The following is an 18,114-nucleotide window of genomic DNA, read 5'->3' as shown; positions in this document are numbered from 1 at the left end:
CGGAACAACTTAGTTGTAACATAAGGGATCATCATGTATGATGACTGAAGGGGGAGTGTTCAGGCTTGTAACATAAGGGATAATCATGTATGATGACTGTGTGCTCAGGCTAGGGTTTCCACTGGCACAATGCAGTTCACAGGTGGACATGTTTGTGAAGGGGGAGTGTTCAGGGTTAAGGGTTCCTCTGGCACAATGCAGTTCACTGGTGGACATGTTTGGCAGTCTGTAGCCTACGTCAGTTGACATTTAGAAATATGGACGTGGACTTTCAGAACATGTAAAAAATCAAATGATTACTTTAGTAACCCCAATAGACATACAATACACATACTCGTAAACATATCCATGTGCATACTATCTCATCGATTTTAGACACCTAAGTTGTGTTATGTTTTGATTGTAGTCCGAAACTGCAACCTGCACTCACACACTCCCTCTCTCACTTGATATGACAATTCTTAACCGGTTGGTGATGCATCGAATTAAGCTATAATTATTTTATTTTTAAACTTCTCCAATGGGTTAGTTGTCACTGCTGCAAAGAAGGGGAGGAGACAATTAGCACGTGTACTGGGCGTGTTTGGGCTGTGCATGTCGGTAACATATTACCCAATCAGATTGAGAGATTTGTTTTTACTTCCTGTGGTTTAAAAAGGGGCGTAAATACTGAGATGTGGTTGGTTTGTAGATATTTAAGTAACCAATTGCCTAAATGACAGATGCTCAGCTGTCTGTAATCCCCTCCTCCTAATTATTTCTCAGCAAACACCGGAAACGTAGTTGTTTAAAGAGACATTGAGATATTTCATGGGCGAGGGCTTTACCTAAAACAGCTGCGAACACAGAAAAGCACAGACAGGAGGACACAGCCAGCTATCCAGAAAGGAAGCGAGAATTGTGGCGAAAAAGACAAGACCATACATTTGTTTGGTTTAATTTCGATTAAACAGGATTGCTCGCGTAAACGTTGTTATAGACAAGGTCAGTTGTAGTTATGTTCGATATTTGAATTTGAACATACTGTCGCCAGACTTGGAATCGTTCTGGCTAGCGCGTCCGCAATCTGAACCACCAAAAAAGGCCAAACCGTTTCTGAATAGAGAAAGTGTTCGCTACCAGACGGTTTAACCCCAACCTCCAACTCGAACCTGATACTGCGTCGGTGAGTAATAGTTTATGATGATGTTGCTACGAACACATTATTTGACCACTAGCTTGGACGTCGCTTATTTATCACACAGCTAATTTTAGCACTGAGCTACATTACATTCTGAAAAACGACCCAAAGAGCTTTCATATCTGGCTTGTTTTATGGTTTGATTTCTAGTCAGACCTAATGCTTGGTAGAATGGTGTGTCACATAGCCATTGTTGGAATTCGAACCTAGAAAACATTGAGGGGAAACTGAAGCAGTAGCTGCTTGTACATTTGTTTGAGATCTTCGGTATGTCTGGCTGTCTTAGGGGGCGTTCCGCGGCTTTGTCTGCCATCCCTATTATTTCTTCGTGTGCGTGTGTGTGTGTGTGTGCGTGCGTGCACGCGCTCAGGCCAAGTATGCGTTTATGCACGCGCTGGTGCGGGACAAGATTAGTCTATTCCCGTTTCAAATTGACAAACGGGCGTGAACGGTTCTGATCCATGCATGCTTGAGCATAACTGCTTATAGCTTCAGTGTGCTGCAGTGTATCTGTCTACATGGAAGAAACGCTGTGCCATGGCATACATGATCTTATTTAGGTACCTTATGGAATATGCTATTTTATGGAACCTGCTTAGTAATTGTTAATATCACTGTAAGCTCACGATGATTTAAAAAATCCATCTATAACTCATCCGGGGTATTATTGCATCATCTGCTGTGTGTGGGGCAAGATACCTTAGACCAGGGGTGGCCAACCCTGCCTTATACCAAAGCGTCAGTGTGGCAGTGCAGGCCTTTTTTGACGAGGTGTGTAGCAGTCAGAATATACTAGCTGGGATTGTGCTGCTAAAGCTCCCCTAACCCTCTCTGTTTCCATATGACCAGGCTCTAATGGTAGTGCTTGAGCATGCACATTACACAGACACCCAGTCTAAAATGGGCACAACCTTCCAAAGCACTTAAATGCACCTATACACAGATGGATCCCCTTCTCTCCCTCTCTCGTCTCCAGCTCTGTGAACCTGTTAAGGTTCGGTTAGGGTTAGGCTAAGGTCTCAATGAACCTGGGGTCATTAGGCTAAGGTATCCAGCTGAATGTGACGTCATACAGAAATGTGACAGGGCTGCTATAGTAGCATTTAACACAACACAGAGCAGAGGCGATAGATACGACTTTAACTTATAACTCACTTTTACTCTGTGAGATCTGTTTTGTGTGCCGTGTAGGTCAAGTTACCCTGTACCACCCAACAACAGCCTGCAGTGTGTGTTCCTAGTTGATCTCACCTGAGACTGTAATGTGTGACCAGTTGGGAAATAACAGCTTGTTCTTTAGCTCTGAAAATAGCACTTAAATAAGTTGGAAACACTGTAACCCTCCCTTTCACCCCTGACTTCTGACAGCTGGCCAACACAAGTGCACACACACACACACACACACACACACACACACTCAAACCCAGCTTAAGACTAGTTTGACCTGGAAAGCACCAAATGTTGTACAGTGGAAGACTTTAGTGCTGGTGTGTGTATGATGCATACCTGTCTGCATATAGATGTGTGCTGATTAGCAATACAGAATACATTACATTTAATTATTTTAGTTGATGCTTTGGTGCATAGTCAAGGAATGGTCGGTATTCACCAGGAACAGTGCAGAATGCCCACATCTCAGCTGTGGTGAACAATAGCAATAACTACAGTAATACAAAGTACAGTGCATTCACTAGGGGTGTACCGATCCAATACTAAGATCGGATATCGGCCCCGATATTGACAAAATAACTGGATCGGGGATCGGAAAATGTAGCCGATCCACTGGCCGATCCATGCAACCTTTAGATGCGTGAGTTCTAAATATTTCCGACGGTGCCCACAGCAAGCATTATACTCGAAGCAATGCTACTGGCATGCTAGTGTTACCTGTTAGCCTTCTCATTAGTAGGCTACATATTGAAGCCATACAGCGTTTGTCGCATATCGGAAAATATTCAGTTGGAATTTTCGAAATCGCAAATACAACGTTACGCCGTGAGACCCACATTCGAACGATCACATATGTGCTACGCTACTCGTTCTACACTGTAGATTCTACTGTATAGTAGAGTCGTTGAGCTGCAGGAATTCGGCGTGCTCCTAGCATTGTGCTTTTGGATGTGCTTGATTAAATTGGTACTATTGTACTTTGCAGTACTACCACCACCCCTCAAAACATTTACTTTGCAGACATTGCGAACAGCTGACGAACTAGTTGGCATTGCAAGCGTGAAATATCTCCACTCAGCCAACTCTTTGGCTCGCTCCATGTTGCTTTTAAGTTTCTGTCCACTGGTTGGACACGAGCTGTACACCGCACGGTGCAATGCTTTAAGCCAAAAACGTCCATGGTTTACACTCCAGCGACAACAAATAAGAATTCAAATATTTTTACATGTTTACAATGTTTGGTTGCTGTTTGATTGCTATTGTATGTTTGACCAATACACTATTTTGTTTCTACTGCTACATTTTATTTATTTTAATAGGCCCTACGTTTCATTACATTCTATTTTCGCATTTTGAATGCACAATAGTTGCACAATAGTTTTTTTTAACAAATAAATAAGAATGCAGTAGATGACACCTGTTATTGTGTCTTAGTTAGGAAAGTCTGGTGCCTTTAGTCTTTTCCACATGGTGGAAGGAAGGTATAAGGTGGGAAGTATACAGTTTATTATTAATACAACAACGGTATTGGATTGGTATTGGGTATCGACAGATACACAAAGCCCAGGCATCGGTATCAGGACTGAAAAAGTCTGATTGGTGCATCCCTAGCATTCACTGCACTGTATGGAATCACATCCTCTTTAGAGATCTCATATAGACTATAGGATCCGAAGATCAATGGGTATCTGGTGCCTTCACGACGTTGCACACATAAGATCTGGCCAGAGAACAGACTACCCCCAGGAATTGGGCTGCACTCCTGAATAGCGAAGTTGAAGACTACACCTATACACATGCTCAATCTCTTACATAGCCCTCCACATTCTCCTCTTTCTTTTTCCCCCCTCTTTACTCTCTTCCCTGCCCCCCTTCCCTCCCCCTTCCTCCCCTTCTCCACCCCCCTTCTCCCACCCTACACTCTCTTCCCAGCCCCTCACCTGCCCTCCTCTCTCTTCCCATGTTGTTTCAGCATCTCCACAGCACATTCCTTCTCTGTTTGAGGTGGGGAGAGTTTGGTCTTGTTGTTGTTGTTGTGAAACTACTTATGCCCAGATGGCTGATTGACAGTTCCTGAGTGTTTAGGATGGGTCCGGTGAAGGGAGAGGAAACTTTACCCACGGACTACGTCTTTTAGGTCTGGGTCAAAATGTTATTTAGTTATGTTGAGGATTGGGGGTGTGTGTGGGGGGGGGGGGGGTTAGTTAAGGAGTATGTAATTCATCAGCTAGCTTAACTACTGTTGCGTGGTTAAACACAGACATGTGCTGCAAAGTGCACCACACACACACTCTGGTCTTTATTGTGAGTTCCCTGACAGCAGGCTGTGTTTGATATGATGTTCAAATGGGTCTAAAAACATGCCACAGTTTGAATGTTAGGAATCAAAAAAAAGAATTCTGAGGTTTTGGTCCCTTGAAAGTCACAGCTGGTCTCATGTCTGGAAGTTTGCATGTGTGTGTAGCTGACAGGAATGTGTTGGGTTGTGTGTGTGTGGCTCACAGGAATGTGTTGGGTTGTGTGTGAATGTACTTTTGCTAAGTGTGGCTTTTTTCAGTTGTTTTTAAACAGCATTAAACAGCCAATGCAATGACTAAATTAAACAAAGAGAAACTTAGAGAAAGGAGAGGGAGGCCACACCCCTACTCCCATATATGAACAATGGAATTGTGGTTCACCTTTTAAACCTTGCATTACCTTGAAGGTATGCAACTGAAAAGGTTTAGTTGTAGTATTGTTAGGGTTAGTATTAATATTATAATTGCCTGAACTGTTGTTGCAGTTTTTTAGGTTGTGCTTTCTGTCCACTATAAACCTCCCTCCTCCCCTCCTGCCCCAACGTTGGAAATAGACCCCTCATGCTGTTGCCTTCCACAGATGGTAACATGCACACTGTAACAGGAAGTGCAGTTTGCTCCTGTTGCTCAGCTGATAAAGTTTTCACATGCTGCATGTTATCCCCCAGCCTCTAACCTGCTGGAGATAAGCCCTCTGCATCAGGAACATGCCCGGCCCTGTGTGTGTGTGTGTGTGTGTGTGTGTGTGTGTGTGTGTGTGTGTGTGTGTGTGTGTGTGTGTGTGTGTGTGTGTGTGTGTGTGTGTGTGTGTGTGTGTGTGTGTGTGGTGAGTCACTCTTCGTTCTGTGTGTGTACTGGGTTGAGGGTGGGGGTGCTGGCACTGGGAGGGGTATTTGCATCTTTTTCTCAGCAGTCAGCGTCTGTTTAGGAACATTTTGCTGCTGGTACTTCCACTTAAAAAAACAAAACACACCCTTACCTCAAGTCTGGTACAGTTCACAGACTTACAGTTACACACGCACATGCAAGATCACACTCTTATCATATACACGCCCTGTGTGGTGAGACAGACGCCCTGTGGGGTGAGACAGACGCCCTGTGTGGTGAGACAGACGCCCTGTGTGGTGAGACAGACGCCCTGTGTGCTGAGACAGACGCCCTGTGTGGTGAGACAGGCGCCCTGTGGGGTGAGACAGACTCCCTGTGGGGTGAGACAGACGCCCTGTGTGGTGAGACAGACACCTTAGGTTAGAGGCTGTCTGAGTTAGAGGCTGTTTGCTCACTGTTGCTGCTCTCTTGTCGTCTGCAAAACAGGCCAAACAAGGTGGACAAGGCTTCGTCTCCCTACTAACCAATCAAGGCCTCAGCCACTACAGCTGACCCTCCTCCTTGTCCAATCAGCACCCGCTCTTCAGTCCCCCCTCCCCTCTGTGTTCACTGCTGACGGAGCATGCCTCGGTCTACCAGCAGGGAGGAAGCAGGAAGAGCAGTGGGGGAAAGAGACGAAGGTAGAGCAGGGCTTAGAATAGACAGACTGAAAGACAGTTTGAATAGAAAGTGTGGGAGGGGAAAGATAAGTCAGTGTGAAGAGCTTCATTATGTGAGAGAGAGAGAGAGAGAGAGAGGTTAAAAAGTGATTGAGCTGGCTGGCCATGCTGACACACTCTCACAGGCAGCCTCTCTTTCCTGGCACCTTTATCCAGGAGTAAGGAAGCCAGGAGGACAACTAAAGGGGGAGGGAGAACCAGTCCTAACCTAGACCCAGGGAGACATAACCCTGACCCAGGGAGACATAACCCTGACCCAGGGAGACATAACCCTAACCCAGGGAGACCCAGGGAGACCCAGGGAGACCCAGGATGTCAGCTGTGTGTGAAACTCCTCCAGCTGCCTCCTGAAAGACAAGAAGGAAAGAGAAGGGCAGAAACAAGTATTTTTGGGAAGGCGAGTGTCACAAGCTGAGGGGGGATGTTGGTGACACTTATTAGAAGAGGATGACTCCATGTCTCCTAAACTGGCCACAGGAGAAACAGACAGACAGGATGTATTTAGTATGTATTTTGTTTTAGCATGTTTTCTTCCTGATATTGATGCATGGTGGGGATGATCCCTCCTCCCCCCGATCCCTCCCCTCTCTGCTCCCTCCACCCCCTCCCTATTTCCCCCGATCCCTCCTCCCTGCTCCCTCTCCTTCCTCTCTTTCCTCCTCACTTTCTTCATCTTCCTTCTTTCAGTTCCTGAGAGCTGGGCTACCGCAGTGTTGAACTGCAGGGAGGCTAACACGGCAGTGTTGAACTGCAGGGAGGCTAACACGGCAGTGTTGAGCTACAGGGAGGCTAACACCGCAGTGTTGAGCTACAGGGAGGCTAACACGGCAGTGTTGAGCTGCAGGGAGGCTAACACGGCAGTGTTGAGCTACAGGGAGCGTGTGCGTGTGTGAGGTGGAGGGGCATAGTATAGCACACATAGTGTGGGTGTGTGTTCCGGGGGTGTGTGTGTGTGTGCGAGCGAGAGAGCCCTCAAAGGTAATGGTGTGTAACTACTATGGGCACATGTGTCACAAGATTAATTAGAGATGACATTGGATTGAGTCGTGCTTTCTGTAAGGTTGATCAATCGTGTGTGTCAGTTTCTGTGTGTGTGTGTGTGTATTGATGAAGAAAGTGTTTTGTCCGTCTCTTCATAAACGGAGTGACTAAGTTCAGTTGAGTTCTGGATTTTAATAAGTATTTATCAATCTGCAGATTGGGAGAGAAAACAAGACCTCTGACAATAAATGACAACACAACACCAGGCTTAGGTCTCAATGATGTCTCTCTCAGCTCTGAAGGCCGGAGGACCATCTTTTATAGGGCACAAGAATGTAAACATAGATTGTGGCAGTCAGGCAGTAATGACGTTACAACAGTCTCAGAGAAAGAGATTCACTGCTCCCAACACATGACAACTCTTAGACTAGAGTTCTTTGGTGGAGCTCTCCTTGTAATCATGACAAAGGACGTTTAACCAGTTCTTTCTCCTGATCCCGAACATCTATTAATCCTGACACATAGAGACAATCTACTCTTATTAATAGCAAGCTTACATGAGAACATACTAACTAGTATGTAATGACTAGTTCTATTGATTAGTGAATAATGCAAGCACACAGGAAATCGCAATTTCTGCCACAGTGTGTCTCTCTCTCTCTGTATCTCTCTGTATGTGTCAGTCATAGGTCCTTCCTCTACTGCACCCCCACTGGCACTGATGTAATACAGTCACTGTCACTGTGCCCTCTAAACACATGACCCAGATCACACAGCCAGCTGGAAGGCAACCTGATTCTCTCTAATACACACTGACACATCCACACACACACTGACACATCCACACTCACACTGACACATCCTCACACACACTGACACATATGCTTACGTAACAAGACCTGAGATGGTGACTCTCTTTCTATCTCTCTTTTTCACATTATGTATGTAATGTATCTGTGCACTAAAGTCTTACTTTCTCGTCTTCCCTCCCCCCTCTACTATACTCTTGTCATCCATCACTACTACATCAGTGGCGGCAGCTCCTCTTTCATATAGGGGAAGCTCATTTTTCGGCCTACATCATATATGTTCTCCATTCATTTAGCTAGTTCTCTAGCTAGTTCACCCCTACGACACGACCCTAGCCTACTGTATGAATGAATGAATGAATGAATGAACGAACGATCTAACGGACCGTTGGAGACGCTGAGCATCCGTGGGCGGGACAGCATTTCACAGCATTTATCCAATGACCGTAGAGTTTCGAAGCACTGAAAAAAACTGTTCACAGCAGCCCCATTGAAGTCCATGGACGCTGGGCTTCAACAGGGAAATGCACTGTGGAGCTACGGGAATGTATGAGAAGGAAATCAGTCAGTCGACTTACTAATATATGTAGCTGATTCTGAATGAACTCGTTTTCGACATGAAGGTGTTCTAACGCATTTAAAATGTTAACACAACAGTAAATATTTGACCATTAGATTTTGACATTTTAGGGGAAGCCGAGCTTCCCTTGCAGTCTTAAAGAAAGCTCCACTGTACTACATGTACTATACTCCTGTCATCCATCGCTCTTACTGTGGTGTTATCTCCATCTCTGCCTCATATCTCCTGTCTGCTCATCCTTCCTCCCTCCCAGCCAGTCCTAACCCTCTACATCTGTCTGTTTCAGTGTCTCCGTCTCTAAATGCACCCTGCTGCTTGTAACACTGCTCATCAGTTCTGTTGTCATCCCTGCTCTTTGGAGGACATCTGATTCTTGTAGAGGCCTAAGGGTACCCAGACCTCTCGTGCACTGGGTACCCTACTTGGAGATTTGTTTTATTTTATGACTGTGGGTATGTTGAACTAGTCAGCCAGGGAGACGAGTCACTGCACATTGTTTATTCAACACAAGCTTACCTGATCCAGTCATCTTGAGTTCCGTCCTTAGTTGCACCTGTACGGGAGCTAAACATACAACTGGGGTGGTCTTGTGTTCAGACTCAGGAATGTCTGTCATTGAGGAGCGAAGCTGGGGAGGAAGTGTTTTTCATAATTCATAACATTTAGAAACATAACATCCCCCGGTAGAGTTCATAATGTTTCAGTCATCACCCAGTAGAGCTCAGAATGTTTCAATTGACATTTTGTGTGCCCATGTTGACCTTTTGGGGGGCAGCCATTTTGTTTTGTCGAGCTATGTTTTCTTGGACAGGCATCTTCAGCCAGTCATCCTGTGGCAGAGCACAAAGGGGCTGTTCAGGGGCGCCGCCAGGAATTTTGGGCCCCATGAAAAAGAAAATATATATTTATATTTTTTTATAATTAGTTTTTCTATTTTTGGGGGCCCCTGTCAGTCAGGGGCCCTTAGAATCGTCTTAACTTTCCCCCTTATACGGCGCCCCTGGGGCTGTTGTCATGATGGCTGGCGGTTGTCATGGCAGCTGCTGGGTTCTGGTCCAAGTGGGACTCGGGTCTGCTCTGTTCCGTTTGGAAGTATTGAATGTTCCGGTAGATATTAGCTGGGGTCTAGTCCGTGCATATATTTATCAATATTAGTCTTTTTGTGAATGTGTAATAACTTGCTTGTACAGATAGTTAGTACATTAATAGATCAATTAGTGTCAGGGGAGTCAGATGGCTGAGCGGTGAGGGAGTCGGGATAGTAATCAGAGGGTTGCCCTGCCAAATGACGTTGTGTCCTTGGGCAAGGCACTTCACCCTACTTGCCTCGGGGGGAATGTCCCTGTACTTACTGTAAGTCGCTCTGGATAAGAGTGTCTGCTAAATGACTAAATGTAAATGTAATGTAATTATTTCATTGATTATCTTAACAGTCATGGCTAGAATCCTCTAAGGGACAGTGCCTGCGATACAGCTGGTGATTCAGATGCAGTAAGTTGATTTGGTGTTGCGTATAAAAGGGGTCGTGTTCAGCCATGTAGGTGAGGTTTCCCCCAGGCTCGCATGAGGTTTTGCTTTATGTTTATATGTCATATTTATCTTCATGAAGGTGAGCTTCTCATCTGAACGACATCAACGGTGTTACTGCCGGTCCTTGTGTCCTGAGCAAGACACCTGCTGACTGCCAACTTCATACACTCCCCAGTTCTCCAGTCAATCGAGCCATAGACAGACAGACAGACAGATTCCTGTAGCTAGATAGCCCTAAGCCTGTCTCAGATCCATCTCAGATGAACGCCAACCCTGGCAACTGTCCCAGTCATTGGAGATTTGTCCATTGATTGGTTGATTGACATGTTTGTGCCTGTCTGTCTCCAGGGGGTTCTCTGTGGAATGCCTGTGTCATGATGCAGACTCTAAGTCACACCCCACGCCCAGGTGTTGAGGGAGGGCGTCTCCGGCTGTCAGCCAATCACAGGGGAAGTTTAAGGAGAGACACTTCCTGTTCCTCTGCACTTCCTCTTCTCAGGACCCTCCCACCTCACTGACGAATCGTCACTCAGTAAGTTTCAATGTTTCAATAGCACTAAAACAAATAACCATTCCAGCACGTGTATTCCTTTTTAGTCCTAAACGTCAGTATAATGGAATGTCCAACAAGTTTACTTCTGATCCCCAGGTGACAGTTCCTGTATCTCCATCACTCCCTTTACAACTTCTTCCTGTATCTCCATCACTTCCTGTGCTGCTCCCCGTCTGTTGACCCGTTGGGGGATGCTGGTAGCTTCTCGTGGAGGTTGCCATGCTTCTCGTGGAGGTAACCATGGGGGTGATCTGATTCCTGTGGTAGCATCTCCAGATGTGGTGGAATGGGCAGGAGGCAGAACAGAAGAACCCATAGGTGAGAGAGGCAAATATTCCATTAGAAATGCAGCTTGGTCAATGTTTTGTACATGTAAATGTGTTCAAGTCAATGATTATATTTTCTAGCAATGCTCAGTAGTAACCCAGTTGTGATTAAACTAGCTACTATGTTTCTGTCCTCCATCATCTCAGTCTTTCTGTTTTTTTTCCAGGTGATCAGAGTCTTCCTGATTTGCACTGTGTGAAGACATCACAGCAGTGATTATAGGACTTCCTCTTCTTGTCATTTCTCTGCTTCTTTGCACTTTCTAGGACTTGTCTCATTCTCAAAGACCTGAAACCAGTAAAAGCCATGCGGCACATTCACGTTGAGTTGGCGCGTAGGGAGGCGCCTGTGGAGCTTCCAGCCCAGCAGGGAGACCTACCTCCATCTGCGGCCCCAATACGGGGCCCCGATCCTGGGCTGACCGCAGGGCTGCGGCCCTTCGGCCAGGAGGAGCTCAGACTCCAGAAGGTGTACCAGCTCTCCATCTTCTCCCAGCTAGGGGGCTTCTCCACTGCTCTGGAGCCCCCCACTGAGCCCCCGTCTCGGTCTGGCAGGGTGGCGGTGAAGAGGGGCCTGGAGGAGCCCCAGCTGACCCACAAGTGGCCCCATGTGGAGGGGGTCTCCTCCAGCAGGGATGCCCTGGAGGGAGGGGTGCTGTGTGGGCCGGGGCCACACGTGGGCTCAGTCATCTCCTGCACATTGATAGATCATAGAGACACTGAAGGCAGCTTGTCGCCCAAGTCACCGCCCCTCTCCCCAAGCCACACCCCCGCCCGACGCCCCGCCCAGCACAACCATGACCGGCCAATCCCAGATGTGTGGGCACCGCTCTCGCCCAAATCCCCCCCCATATGCGACCCCCACGGTCAACCATGTGACCAGGGCTTTTCCTTGGGGCCCTCTCCCAGGATGGGCTCTCCTCCTGAGAGGGATACTCAAACCTGGGTCCCTGGCAGCCCAGGAAGAGAGGGCTACAGTAACGACTCTCCGACTGGGAAGCCTAGCTTTTGCACCGATGGAGGCTCGTACAGGATTCTACAAAAGCCCATGTCCCCCCTCCCCACGGAGCTGCAGGAGCCCGGGGAGGCAGGGCTGGAGTCATCCCCACCGGAGGGCAATGCAACCCAGACCGCCTCCAGCAGCGGGCTGGCCTCTTGGGAGAAGACACCCAGTAGCAGAGGGCTTCGCTCTACCCCGTCAGGGCCTTGCGCGGCCAAGAAGAAGCTGCTGTCGCCTAGCGACACAGGGGAGTCGTGCTCTGAGGACGAGGGTCCATCCACCTCAAAGAGGAGCCGGCTGGCTCTGCTAGCCCCCGGGCTGGGCCTGGCTTCCTGCCGTGGGACTGACGCCAAGGCCGCTCCCTTCTGGAACCACCTGCTGCCCTCGGTGCGAGACCGGACCAGGGTGAGCACACACAATCACATATTAATACATGCACTCACACTCACATACACAGCCCAAGCATGAAATACTACCAACAAATATTAAGAGATGGAGGGAGGGAGACCTGGATGGAAACCTGCAAAAGTTTTTCAGATTCACACAGTTGAAGTGAAAGAGGGATGGAGAGAATGATTGAGGAATGGAGAGAGTGATTGAGGGATGGAGAGAGTGATTGAGGGATGGAGAGTGAGAATGGGATGAATAGAGTGAGAGAGGGATGGAGAGAGTGATTGAGGGATGGAGAGAGTGAGAATGGGATGAATAGAGTGAGAAAGGGATGGAGAGAATGATTCAGGGATGGAGAGAGTGATTGAGGGATGGAGAGAGTGATTGAGGAATGGAGACAGTGAGAATGGGGTGAATAGAGTGAGAAGGATGAGTAGAGTGAAAGAGGGATGGAGAGAGTGAGAGAAGGATGGATAGTGAGAGAAGGAAAGGAGAGTGAGGGATTACTTCATTATCCCCTGGTGTGCTGGAACAAGCTGAGTGGCTCCAGAATGTATCCCATTGAGGGAGATTCCATTGTCGTCACATCACACACACACACCTCTCTCCACACCCCACTCCACTGGTCTTTCTGGGTCCCCCCATGCTCCAATACAGTAAATTTCAGCTTCCAGAAAGGGTGGTAGGAAGGGTGCCGGGGGGGCAGGTGCTACATTGCCTTTGGTGACAAAGAGGCTACTTTTTTAGCATAGGTGCATCCGTAACGGTTGCAACTGTGATCATCATGACCTGGCAGGCTCAGAGTCAAGGGTGTTAGGGCAGAGTACAGAGGGAGGTCGAGATACAGAGCAACTGGAACAGAAACAGGATTTAGAGGTACGGAGGAAGGAAAGAGTTGATAAAGGGAGAGAGAAAGTCTGAGACGTTGGAGAGTGAGGGACAGGATTAGGGTTGGCAGAGAAAGGTTGAGACAGGTTAAGATGTCCACAGTGGCTGAGAGTGAGTGTGATGTGGATAAACCTAGCTGACAGACAGCCTCATGTCTTGTAGAGGGGCTAGATAGCATAGGTTCAGATTGTGAAGTATTAACTAGCGACTGGTTAACTAGAGAAGTGCTTAAGTTTGGTTTAGCTGGTGAAGGAAGACAGGACTGGGAACTTTCCACTATGAACAGCTGGGATGTGGGGAATGTGTGTGCGTGGGAAGCAGCATCCGAGACTTCATACCCAGTAAGTAACTAACCCTACTAACCATAACCCAAACAATACCCACCAGATCCACATGCAAGGAGACTCCCACACACTTGCCAAGACACATCACCCAACTTATGCGTCATTGACTGATTCTTGCTACTACCACCATGTACCAAAAAATCAAGTGACATTTAACTGCACTAAGACTTAAGGTTGCTGACTTCAGAGGAATGACTGCCTCTTTCTATGGTCAAGCTACACGATATATAAACACATGGCTATAGTAATCCACTATGGTGGGTCATAAGAAAGTTTTGGAGACGTGCCGTTCTTCACAGAAATCATATTTGTTTACTCCTGTTTTAATTCTAAGTATGTATTTCCTTTGTAATTGTCTGTATTGTTAATCCTTTTTATTTGGTCCAGTCGGGAGTGGGCTGGGAGTGGGGTGTTTTGGTGTTTTGTGTGTAAGAAAAAAGAGAACTCATGTATAGATGTGTGTCTGTTTATAATTTACCTTTCTCAATAAAAAGAGGTTTAAAAAAAAAAAATGCTTGGTTAAAAAAATGCGGTTATGTTCTTGTGCACATCCATGGTATTCATTGATGTATTGTGATGCCTTATTAGTTGTATTCATACTCCTGTCCCCTAGAGTGCCTCTGACTGCATGAGAGCTGGGAGGAGAGTGAAGAGTGCCCTGCGCTTGAAGAGGTATGTTTAAACGGTTATGGTTTAAAACCACCTGACCCTAACCCTTTGCAGTGATCGATTTTTGCAATTAACAAAGTTCCGCTGTGTTTGTGTGTGCATCTAGTCGTCAACTGCGTAGCGGGCGGCGTACAGAGACCTGCCGCCCGGCTCGTGCAGACTGGCCCTCCTCCATCAGCCGCTCACTGCTGGGAAACTTTGAGGTACGACACACCCCAAACATGGCAACCTGCCAGGCGCATTCAATAAATAAGTAGTTGCTGCCACTTGTATATCTAGGACTGTCAACAGGGGAGCTGTATTTTTACTTGTCTGTGTGCGGTTATTTCCAGGAGTCCATCCTCAAGGGCCGTTTCTGTCCGTCGGGGCGCATCGAGGGTTTTACAGCGGAGATCGGCGCCAGCGGCTCCTACTGCCCCCAGCACGTTACACTGCCCGTGCAGGTCACCTACTACGACCTCTCTGAGCACAGTGCACCCTCACCCTTCCTAGTGAGTACACACACGCTTAGCCGGCAACTCTGTGTGTATATAAGAAATGTTCTCAAAAATAGTTTTGGCATGTAATTGGTCCTGGCCAGAGGACTTTCAATGCAGATAAAAATGTTATCCAGTGGTATTGTTTGAATTGTGTGTCTCCTTCCCTCCTTAGGGAATGATTTCCCTCGACTCTCTTGGAAAGAAAGGATACAGTATACCCAAAGCAGGAACCATTCAAGTGGTGAGCCCACCCTCCCCTTATCCCCCCCCTTATCCCTAACCCCCCCTTATCCCCAACACAATTAGTTTTGTATTCTTGATTTGTCTTTGTTCCTCTTTCCATTATTCTAAATGTTTTTTGTTCGTCAGTGTGACCAACCTCATTGTCAGAGTCAAATTATAGTCCATGTCATGTGTTTTTTTTTATGCATTATCCATTTTCTGAAGTATTTCACTTTTCTAAACTAAAGTATCAATATTTTGAGGTTTTAAAACATGTATTTTCCGTCCATCTTCTTTACTCAGACCTTATTCAATCCCAACAAAACTGTGGTTAAGATGTTCCTGGTGACGTACAACTTTGGAGACATGCCCGCCAATCACATCACCTTCTTGCGTCAGCGCATATTCCTTATGCCAGTGGCGGAGGGGCAAGAGGATGAAAAGGAGGAGCCTAGAGAGGGTGGGGCCACAGACAGAAAGAAGATTCTGTGTTACCTGATACACCTCCGGTATGTGCGGAGTTTCAATTGCTTGATGCATCCTTAAAATAAATGTTGCCTGTTTATTTTTCAGAAATAATATTTTTGTGTTCATTTCTAGATTCCAGAGTTCCAAATCTGGTAAAATCTACTTGCACAATGATATTCGGCTGCTATTCTCTCGCAAGTCCATCGAGGTGGACACAGGGATTCCTTATGAGCTTAAATCCTTCACCGAGGTGCCAAGAAACCCCAAATACTCCCCTCGTGTTTGAACTCCCGCCAGTCCCTGCTCTGAAACCAACGCAGCCCCCCCCCTTTCAGAGGAAACGGTGGCACAGACTGACTGTTTAAAACATGGACAAGAAACTTGAAAATACTTGGACACACCACATACACAGAGGCACAAGCATACATTCACACACCTCAAACAACAGAGTTGTATACACTCACAAACAGAGACTTTTGAGTTCAATGTTAACATGCATGCCTTGTGACTAAACCAAGTATTTCTTCAGTGCCCTGACACACTGTCCTTCACTCTGCCTGCACCCACCCCTCACCCCTGTGGTGGACCAATGACAACCCTACCGCCGGAACCAGTGAGCCAATAGCAAGCTGCATACAGCACACACTTCCTTCCTGAGAGGACTGTAAGCAAATCCTGACACTAGTTTTGGGAGGCAGAAACTTGGGACACAGGAACACTCGTGAAGGAAGGAAATCACAAAGACCATCAAATGGAAATAAGACATGTCTACAGATGATCCAGTAAACCCACTTTTCTCAAGCATCATGATACTGACCACTCAAGGGCCTGGGATTTGTGTGTGTAGCCAGACTGAGGGACACTGTGTGTTGTATGTTCTCGTTATGTTCAAAACAGTCGATATGGGAGCAGAAAAGATAGGAACAAAGCTGTATTGAAATTTTGTTTGAAAATGTCTTAAAAAGCAATATACTGCACATTTTTTCAGCTGGATACGCCCCCTGTGGAGAGGGGGATGCAGAGCTGAATAAGTGTATGGAGGGGGGCAGAAGGAGGAGGGATGAGGGGGGAAGCTGGGGTATTTAATATGGGAGGAAGTCTATGTGTATTTAAATTATTAAACTCATGACTGGCGAGTGATACCTGTGTCATCATGTCAATTTTAAGTGTGTATCTGTCTGTTTTAGACCCAAGACTTGGGTTTATACTTCCAGTTAGGGTTAAAGAGTCCCTGGTTTTGAAAGGCCATCAGAATGACCCCCTTAGGGTTTGGAGTGGACAGAGAGACTCAGAGACTGGCCCTTGCAAATATAAGTGGGAGTGTGGCTTACATCTCAGCCTAACCTCAGTGTGGCCTGTTACACTGCCCTCCCCTAAAAATAATGAGAAAGCTCACAAGCCCTTTTCAATTGCACAATTTTTTTTTGGGGGGGGAACATTTTTGATTCCAGCATCAAATGATTCTGTGTACGTTAATGGGACTAGTATGAGTATGTTTCATGCATGTGGGACCTTCCTAGTCAGAGTTAGGGGGTGAACAAAGGTAGGGGTGAACAAAGGTAGGCGGGAAAAAAAGGTAGAGAAAAAAAGTCTGTGAAAAATAAATAAAAAGTCTGTGAAAAAAAGCTTTCCCTTCTGATCGCCAGCCCTCTGGGGGCCAACATATCAAGTGGTAAGTTCATATTTTATATTTAGTCATTTAGCAGACGCTCTTATCCAGAGCAACTTTCAGAAAGTACAGGGACATTCTCCCCGAGGCAAGTAGGGTGAAGTGCCTTGCCCAAGGACACAACGTCATTTGGCACACGTGAATCGAACCAGCAACCTTCTGATTAATATCCCGACTCCCTAACCGCTCAGCCATCTGACCCCCAAGTTATTACAGTTATTACAATGTTATTACAGAATCAGTTTAATTGCCAAACAGTTTACACAAACAAGGAATTAACTTTGGTGGGAAGGTCCATGAGAACATTTAAAAGTGTACGTCTTCCTTACATATAAAATGTAAGAAACTAAAACAAACAAACTACAACAAAATACTAACAATACTGTACAATATGAATAAAAATCAGTCACTTACTGTGTGCAGTAAGTGACTGAGGAGTGTTAATGTAACCCTCAGTACTTTATAAGTGAGTTATTGTCAGTTGAGGGTCCTGGGCCTTGTTGATGAGGCCAGCTGCAGATGGAAAGAAACTGTTCTTGTGGCATGAGTCAGATGGTAGCCGATCACCTTTTCAGCAGTGCAGGCGATACGCTGCAGTCAACTCTTGTCCTTGGCAGTGGCAGACAATGTTATTACACTTATTACACTTGTCAGAGACATTCAGAATGGAACAATATATTCTGAAAATACTGGTGCTAACATTCCTTGCCAGCAGAGAACCCCCTCCTCACATGACTTATAGATGACACTAGGCCCACATAAGCAAACTGACCTAGGCTGACCATTATCATAATAGAGGTGCAATAAATGTGTTTCTGTGTTGAGTGAATTATTTGGTCAAGCCTAGGGTCAGAGAACTCTGTAAGTTTCCACGCACACACTGTCCCTGGGATCGATCATATTGACAGCTGGTATGCAGAGGAGGGGACTTCTCTCCATTAAAAGGTCTTACATGATAATTCGTGAACCAGACAAACTTAGTATTGCGATCAGACTTTGTCTCCTTGCTGGC

At 46.4% G+C, this 18,114-nt stretch overlaps 1 protein-coding gene across 1 annotated transcript; it reads left to right on the top strand.

The window, feature by feature from the left end:
- The first annotated feature begins 785 nt into the window (after positions 1 to 785).
- On the top strand, positions 786 to 16,573 carry LOC124469623 (protein FAM214B). Its single transcript, XM_047023026.1, has 10 exons — positions 786 to 1,165; positions 10,443 to 10,626; positions 10,744 to 10,965; positions 11,141 to 12,378; positions 14,209 to 14,267; positions 14,371 to 14,467; positions 14,597 to 14,755; positions 14,916 to 14,984; positions 15,269 to 15,474; positions 15,566 to 16,573. The coding sequence occupies exons 4-10, from the start codon at positions 11,281 to 11,283 to the stop codon at positions 15,717 to 15,719; spliced, it is 1,842 nt and encodes a 613-aa protein (XP_046878982.1). The 5' UTR covers positions 786 to 1,165; positions 10,443 to 10,626; positions 10,744 to 10,965; positions 11,141 to 11,280; the 3' UTR covers positions 15,720 to 16,573.
- The last annotated feature ends 1,541 nt before the right edge of the window (positions 16,574 to 18,114 follow it).

The sequence above is a fragment of the Hypomesus transpacificus genome, chromosome 7, assembly GCF_021917145.1.
Source record: "Hypomesus transpacificus isolate Combined female chromosome 7, fHypTra1, whole genome shotgun sequence".
In the NCBI taxonomy this organism is placed as follows: domain Eukaryota; kingdom Metazoa; phylum Chordata; class Actinopteri; order Osmeriformes; family Osmeridae; genus Hypomesus; species Hypomesus transpacificus.
Note: the sequence above shows the minus strand (reverse complement) of the source record. Positions and strands in the feature narration are given on the sequence as shown.